Source organism: Antrostomus carolinensis, unplaced genomic scaffold, assembly GCF_000700745.2.
Source record: "Antrostomus carolinensis isolate BGI_N321 unplaced genomic scaffold, ASM70074v2 scaffold39081, whole genome shotgun sequence".
NCBI lineage: Eukaryota > Metazoa > Chordata > Aves > Caprimulgiformes > Caprimulgidae > Antrostomus > Antrostomus carolinensis.
In genome coordinates, this window is record NW_010294177.1 from 1 (window position 1) to 8,981 (window position 8,981).

Genomic DNA, 8,981 nt, shown 5'->3' on the forward strand with positions numbered 1-8,981 from the left:
CCCGTCACGTGACGCCGCGGCCGGGCAGCGCCTTCCGCCGCCATTTCCCGCCCCGCCCCGCGGCGGGAAGCGCCTCGCCTGAGGCCCGGCCTCATGAGGGGCTGTGGGCAGCGCGCTCCCGTGGGCCGCCCTGGAGGCTCCTCTCCGGGCCTCTGGAGGGAAATACTACCCGGGGGTCACGCCCCAGGCAGGGCTGTTCCCGGACAGGTCAAAAGACGCTTACTGACAGTACGAATTGCAGCGAGTTGTGAGGCAGAAAGCCTTACACCATAGAGTTTCCCTTCCCCTAACTCTACATCAAGTGATTTTTCAATCCAGAAAAAGAAATGCCGTTCTTTTTAAAGATTTAAAGTTTATTGTGCAGTATGTTTTAAGTAAAAAGTCAGACTGGTGAAAATGAAATAAAGTACAAAAATAAATAAATTTTACAATGATATTACAACTCCACACAAAACCAAAATTAAATATGTATAAATACAAAACATATCAAATACAAAACCAAATCCTGGCACTTGTCAAGAGAAAGGCCTCATGAAATTTAAAAAAAAAAAAACCAACTTGTGCTACAATGTTTTATTACACACATTGGAAGCATGCGTAAAGTAAGAGAGGTTTAGACGCGAAACAGAAGCATTCATCTTTACTAACATTTAAACTAAACCTATTTTTACGCCAACATATTGCCTATGCTAATAATAAATACAGCACGTAAAACATCCTTTAAAAACATCAGCCTTTAGCACTGATCTATCAACAGCACATTTTGTCACCTGCGACACAGGTTATTCTTATTGTAAATTTTCCTCCTCTTAAGATGAGTTCCCACTCCTAAGGAAAACTGGGAACCAAAACAGCCTTGATGGCTCCTGGTGAGCAGGAACCTACCTCAGGCATTTTCTCTATTACGTCAGAAATTCTGAAGAACCACAGCGTTTGTATGGAGGACGCAGGTCCTCCACTGGTGTAAATTCTTCACTACACACAGACCCCCTGGCAAGCTTTCAAATAAACATCCCTGTAAAGAGCCACCAAGCAGTGTGATTCTTAAAAGTGTTTAGGCAGCATCTGTGCCTCTTTCTAAGTATGCAATTTGGGTAACTTACTGCATGGTATAAAACATTTGTTTTGAACAATGTCACTAGCTGCAGAGGACAGACTTGTGCTGCAAGCAAATCAATTCACTCATCGCTGCTCCTGAACACACTCTCCTCATCCCACCGTTAACGCTCCTCTTTCACGCTGCCTATTTAACACAATTAAGTTTTCAGTCAGTCTTTTTTCTCTTATATCTGTGTCAATATGTTACAAAGCCTCTGAAGTTAGGGCGTTGCATTGTGTTGATACTGGGAAAGCAACAAAATATATCCCATTGACTACTACTGTTACAGAGCAGCACAGTAAGCACTGCAAGGACTTACACAGCCAAGCTTTTCTCTAATGGATTTTGAATGTTAAGAACGTCTCAAGTTCCTTAAAAGAGAGAAGTTACAGAATTCTGCTCCCCTACATCCATCCATAGGAAGACCAAGGCAAAATATGACCATGAGCTTTTAATGTCAGATATTCATAAACGTAAGAGTGCTTGCTGGGCTTAGGTAGGAATCCTTTTTCCCCTTGAAATCATTTTTTTCGGTGCAAGGACCTGTTAGATCACCTGTTAGATCAGCTCTGTCAGAAAAAAATGAGACTGTCATTAATAAAATATAAGGTATCTGAATTATTGTGGAAAATAATTTGTAAATCTGAAATGGTAAAACATTTAAAATCTTGCCTTCTGAAGTTTTTGTAGAACACATGCTTCTCTTAACCCTGGTCAGAAGTTGTTTCCATAAGAAAATGCAGTAGAGAGCAAGGAAAGAAAAATCCTAGGACTCTTCCAGCACAGTCTGATCTACGTGTATAAAAGTGCAATTTCAGTATAGTCAATGAAAGTATGTGTGTCTGCCCAGAAGTTAATCTAGATCCATGTCTGTCCAACTCAGCATAAATGCAAAACATTTAGGTCATTAGTATTTAAATTGAGGTAATCACATTCGTACAGAAAGGACATTCAAAAAGGCTGCTGACAAAAGCTCAGCTTTGTTTGAATGATGGGGTTTTTTTTCTTATTTAACTGCTTTAACTTTATGGTATGAAACTAAAAATATACACACATGACTTATTTATGGTGGCAACCATACACAGAAATTGCAGCTTTAAGTAATGCAAAATGCATAGGTCAAATGCAAGAAATAGAGTGTGAAAAAGTCACAAATTAGCTTAATGTTGCCCAGTGGTGGTCCTCAAATAAACAAGATTATGAATCTTATGTGTAGACAATAGTATGAATATATAGTAAATTTTAACATGCAATTTTTCCAAAAGTATTAGAGCTTCCCAGCCCTTTATTATTACTTCAATATGCTTGTATTAATGTGACATTGTTTGTTTAGAATTTCTAAATATAGATATACGTATAGAAGATGCAATATTTGAATCAGTGCTGAGAATGGCATCGTTAAAAAAAATAGCCATTTTATCCCAGCGAGTGCTGTCTTCTTAAATTGTCACAACATTTGGCTTCTTTCTTTGGGTTCTTCCTGCATATGCTCCTAAAAATGAAGTAGAAACATTAGCATTTTACAATTAGTACCATTGTTTTTTGTAACAGGATTATCCAACAAAAATAGCCGAAAAATTTAAGCCTTTTTTTTTTTTTTAAAGCAGTATTATACACTCAGTGGCTACTTTTAAAATTAGTTTTCATGTTGTTACACCCAAAATTCCTTACAAAAACTATTTATATATTTGGAAGTAACAACATTTAATAGTATTTCCTTTCTCAGTAACTATTCAATCTTCTTTTCTGCTACTCTGAAAACATCTACAACTACAATTTACAAGTTTTTAAAGGTAAGTCTGTAACATCACCAAGACAAGGAGATTAGATTACTTACAAGTTTAACAGTGCCATGTACTACTTTTAAACAAACTATCAATTAAAAAATAAATCATAAAAGACAAATATTTAAGATAACTCTTCCCTTTTCCCCAGGTGCCATATTAATAAAGGAAGAGATAGTTGTACATTTCTGTATGTCAATATGCAACCAGAATTAAAAGTGCAGTAAGAATAAGGTCATTGGGCAGAGCCCTTATAAACAGAAAGCTGCTCAAGTATAAAAATAAACAAATAAATCTCTCCACATGGAACAAATACATACACATACATATATTTAGAAAACCATACTATGTTATGCACAGCACAAGTATCTTCCAGTAATAAGGGTTTAGCAGTGCAAGCTGCTAAAAAGCTCAACTCAGCATTTGTTAGGTTCAGGCAGTTATCGAGAGTGTCCAGCAGTGTGAGCAAACATTTACACAAAGCAGTGAAAATCATACCACATAGTGCAGAGCAGTGGAAATGGAAGACAGCCATGGAAGTGAAATAATTACCAGGCAACTAAATGAATGTGACAAAGTAAGTGCCAGTCCTTTTCAGGATCTTCAGTGACTGTTTGCCAGAGTTGCAGTGGTTACTTACAGGTGCCCATGGGCTACATTCAGCACAGTGTAAAGCAGCTTTGGAAATGCCCACGTGGCCCTTACCACACCAGGATTTGTCACATCTGAACACTGTTCCCCACCATACAAAAAGGCATTCTTGCTGACCCAGCACACCAGTGCTGTATTCTTCAGCTTGTCTGTGATCTCGTAGGACAAACGACCAGGCTGACATGTGCGATGCTTTGTTAGCTACCTCTTAATTCTCCTCAAATGCACTGCCAAGTTATACAAAAATCTCACATACAGAATAGGACAGTATAGGGAAGTGTAAAAAACCCCAGCAACCTAGACTAAGAACCCAAATTTTATTAAAAAGTTACAGTCCTTCTGAATACAATTACCACCCAACCTTTTCCAGTGGCAGGGGGAACAATTACATGAGGGCTCTCCTCTACGTCATACAATTAACCCATTACTCACACATAGCAAGTCTGATACCTCCCTGAACTGCTGGCCTGAACGCTAACACACTTCACAGCACACGCCATCTCACACCGTCTAGTTGCAGCAGCAGCCTGATCTCAATCACCTTCTTTCTAAACTAATCAGATCACGTTTAATGCCCTGCCTGGCACAGCATGCAGGCTATTGACTTCCCATCTCTGTCCTATTTAAAATCATAAAAAAAGAATCAACAAATAAGACTCTTTAGGGATTTATTAGCGCGTACTTTTCTCCTAAGCACAGAGCCCCGGATTGAAGGGGTACAATAAAACCTCCAAAAATAAATTCAGGATCCCCAGTCGATTCCTAGAAGAAATGCTTTCTTGCCAGAAAGACGATAATCAATCGTAGTAGCATTAAAGCTACAAAGCACTTTGCAGATGGAATTTAAAACAACAATCAGAACAATTAAAAAAAAAAAAAAAGAAGAAAGTAGTTGGATGAGTATGTTACTGTTTTCTTCTGAGGGTATGTCTCATGTCTAATTTGAATGCATGACATTTACATTTAATAATTGTATTCTGCTAACTTTCCTTCCCTTTTGCCCCTCTAATAAGCACAATTTACTTGGGAGTCAGCGATGAATGAACACAAATTAAATAGAAATTTTACAGGTTAGGAGTGTAGCAGACTTGACACAGTTGCAGATATAAATAAAACTCTGTATTGCCTAGACCAAATCACTGCTACAAGTCTTTATTTTCTAATATGCACAACTTCTACAAAAGTAAGAGAAGCATATGCATTTGGTTGTCTTTTAAATTTTCTTTTCAAATTGACTTGAGATTGTAGTTTATCTGTTTATGGTCTTTTTGAGATAGAACTTGTTGCCTCACTACAGATGACTTGCAAGGGTTTCTCTTCACATAACACTATTAGTTTAAAAAAAAAATTAAAAAGAAATATTAACAAAAAAACACTATTCAACATACTGCCAAGCCTTTCATTATTCACATTTTATCCTTAAATAAAGAAAACCATGCTCTATTTAAGTGTATTCAACTTAAGGTTTTTTCATTACCACAAAATTATGCAGATTATTTCTTTCACGCCAAGTGTTCCTCATCTAATAATTTCAGAACAAGTAGCCTAACCCATTTATAAAGGGGCATATGGAAGTACTGGTATTACACCAGGGGAACACACAGGACGTCCAAACATAAATTAAGTTACATTGTGCAACCAGAACTAGCAGCACACAGTTTGTTAGACACATCTGCTTTAAGCTCTAAGAAGGCCTCTAGAGAAGGCATTAAATAGCTTTCCAGATTTTTAACAAATAGCAATAAAGGCAAAGAAATATATCCCAAAGGATTTTTTTCATTGCCAAGTATCAACTGTCATGACTTAGATAATTATGACTACATAAACTCAGAGATTTAATTAGCAGAGCAGCACACACTGTCAACACAGAAAAATGGGAGAGAATGCTTTAACTGGATGTCTGATTCCAGAAGCAAAGGTAAAAAACGCTGTAGATCACCATGAGCTGAGTATGAATTGTATGAGATTGAGGATGGCATCCAAATCTCAGTCAGTGCTGAACTTCATGCTGACACCGCCCTTACACCACTGCTCTTTTACAAGGTCAGTAATATCGTAACTGGTGGAGGTTCTGACTGTTGTGTTGTCCCTGCTCTTCAGCACTCTCATTTACTAGTTAATACCAGGCACATTTTTGCAAACTTGCAGATGAAAACTTGCTTTTAGGGCTAGCTCTGGTTGCTAAAATTATATTGCTAACTTAATTTTCTTCTTTATATTTCGGACAGATCCTTTACTACTTTTGCTAATTTTTCTGTAGTGTCCCAGAGTGCAAGTGAACAACCGCCTTGCTCCATTTCAGTGGAGACAGCACTGCCAGGAGAATTGGCAAAAGAAAAACAAATTAACAAACCATGGCTGTAATTTCATCATTTACTTTTTTTTTCCCCCCCTTCCTTTTTTTTGAAAGGCTACAGATGTGTATGCATAGTTCTTCCTGTCTGTCATTCTATAGCCACTTCTCTTGGCTTCACAAAGTACTGTGAAAAAATCAGATGCTTTGGGAAAACATCACATTTAAACAGTGTATGCACTGCTCTAAAACTCACAGATACTCTCTGACAGAATTCCTCCAGGGCAGTAATAAATAGTAACTTCCCTTATAGGAAAGGTTTGATTCTTAACACATAAAGGTAATTCAGATCACTATGGAAAACAGTTGAAATCCTACTACCTTATACCTTTGTCTTATTGAACCCCAAAAGTCCCAATTTTTATATTTGACTTGTGGAACTCTCTTTTGAGAACCAAGTATAATTAAGATCTTAAACAGTTTTAAAACCTATAAATCACTTTACTTTTTGATAAATTAAGGTTTCTCACTTAAGAAATTTAATATATGATTTTAAAAATAGAAATTGTGTAAGATGTTTCATAGTGTTTTATTCCCTTCACGGCTGAACAGGCTGAAAACTGAGAGGTTTGGCACTATTATAAAACTTTTTAAATAAAAGGTAACCAATCGGTAACCTCTGTATACAAGTACAAGAATGCTCCACCTTTAAAATTGGGTCATTAGGACTCAAAAATTCTGTATTACAATAATACAAATAATTTTAGGACTGTATGATGACTGAACACTGACTGTCCTTCCTGTCCTTTCAATAGGCTACATGATGACGACAAGTTACACCTGTGTACAGAACTAAGAATCAAATGACATTAAGATTCTAATCTAAGTCTAGTTTGACTACTGTTAGCTTCCTAAACAGTAACAGTGAGTTTATCTGGCAATCTTTTTTTTATGACTGGACATCTGGTGAGTGAAAGCAAATGAGCTGTGCAGTGCATTCTATATAATACATTTATAGAATTTGGAAGTGGATGGTTAAGTTGCCAGCGCGTGTTTGTTTAAAGAGATAGGTTAGATTTGAGACATAGCAAAGCAGGTGCACAAGAAAAGGAAAATAATGTATCCCCCGTTTACTTTCTCTAGATACTAATAACTTATTTACTATAAGATCCAAGCATCAATTTTCTACACACCTGAAACAGCCTTGTTAGACACTCTGCTCTCTGGGGCCTTCTTTCTATTTTGCTCAACCCCCTTCATTGAGGCCTTAGGGGTTCTAATTAAATATAAAAGAGTTAATAAGTCACTTGCATCAAAGTTCAAAGGCTGTATCCAAATATATAAAGACACTATCAAACTGCTTGGCATTAAAATATTTTGTACAGTGTCCCACAGAGCCTCCTCCTGAGTATGTATACAATTCCTATTGCCATTATTATGGTTTAAGTAGATACATTAAATAGAAGAACATCTCCCCATGAACAGATTTTTAAAACTCCATTCAAGAAATGGATTCAGTTCAGATACTATGGTATTACAGACTACACTTAAAAATATACATATTTCATTAAATGGAAGCAAAGCTTCATGGAATGAATGTTACAAATAGAAATGTTGGAACACAGTGTAAATGGAGACAATACACAAGAGGATGAGAACACTAAGTATTTTCTTGCAGTATAAGGTAAAAAACCTTCATCACTATCAAAATACTGTGAGAATTATTTTTACTTTGAACAACAGTTGCACCAGTATGTGTAAAAATTATTCAAGAATTACTGTGCTCTCATACTTTGTATTTACGTTCATCTTTAGGCAATGAACATGCTGTGCCCTTACCCTTGTCTGCAAAGCAGCCTATGAACTGGGGCATTCTGTCCTTGATTTGGTTGAAGTACACTGTTAAAATACAAACATTTATTAGTGCTTTTTCCCTTCTTAAAAAAAAAAAAAAATCAAGTTCATAAGGAATACCGAATTCTGCACCATGTTTCACATAACAAATTTCAGAAAGGCTAACAGGCTCTGTAATGCAGACGACATGTAGGCAAAAGTGGCAGGAATTAAAACACCAGAATATGATTACTACTTCTGCTATTTAAAGCAAAAAAACCACAAGAAAAGCACACAGATAAAACTCTCCCAATAATGCCTCGGGTTCCTGGTCATTTAGAAGGATATACAGGAAAAAAGACTGAATTACTTAAACTAGCCATTGAAGACTGAACTGTATTAGTAGACTGTACATCTTCAACCCTTTTGGGTAAAAATGGGATAAAAATTGTTTTTAAGGGATGCCAGGTATCTGACTTCTTATACTAGAAAAAGGTGCAGACCAACCTCATAAGAGAAGGGCTGCTGTCTTCCTGAACAGCAAGAATCGAAAACCGTAATTTCTGTGATCTAAGCTAATCACACAATCACACAATCTAGAAGCAAGAAATTTTCCTCACAGTAGAAAGCCACTTATTGCCTGATAGGTTTCTAAAGATAAGCATATCAATGTTTACATGGCAAAGTAAAGGTTATTAAGAAAAGTAGTGGTGTCAAACTGAAGCTTAAGAGCCATTAATAGTGTATCTCAGAGAAAAACCTTGAACCTGAGCACAGAGATTTAAAGCTACAAATAAATAATTTCTGAAGATAAAATTTCAGAACTGACTCTGAAGAAAAAAAATACTTTCTAACTTCTAATGAGCTAATAAACACCCTTCTCAGACCATGCTAAATCATATTTCATTACTGCCTGACATAATAGTGTCAGGAATTTAGCTGATCAATGGCAAACCAGCAACATAGATCACAGAATCCATATAAGACAGATCTTTAAAAACATCCTAATACAAGTAATCTTCACTCACCGGCTTTCAGGGGTTTTTTGTTTTATGATTATTTTTTTACTTGGCATTCCCATTTCTGAAGCCCTGGAGAAACAAAAGTATTGAAACATATTTAAATTATAAAATCATCATCTAGGTCTTAAACAGAAGCAGTAAGATAAACCATACCACAGGATCTACACTTTTACTCATGAACAAGTGTAACACAACTGTTCAGTCTGCTGTGTCGCAGGATAATGCCTGCTACCACTGCCCAAAAAAACTCTGCCAAACATCCCCCACCAAGCACCTCTATTGTTAGGCACTTTGGAAAG

At 36.7% G+C, this 8,981-nt stretch overlaps 1 protein-coding gene across 1 annotated transcript in view; it reads right to left on the bottom strand.

Annotated features, from left to right (window-relative positions):
- Positions 1 to 2,538: 2,538 nt before the first annotated feature.
- Positions 2,539 to 8,981, bottom strand: part of CCP110 (centriolar coiled-coil protein 110) — a 15,708-nt gene continuing 9,265 nt past the window's right edge. Inside the window, 4 exon segments of the mRNA XM_010177549.2 lie at positions 2,539 to 2,591; positions 7,021 to 7,103; positions 7,667 to 7,726; positions 8,689 to 8,751. Of these exon segments, the coding sequence (XP_010175851.1) occupies positions 2,539 to 2,591; positions 7,021 to 7,103; positions 7,667 to 7,726; positions 8,689 to 8,751 (259 nt within the window).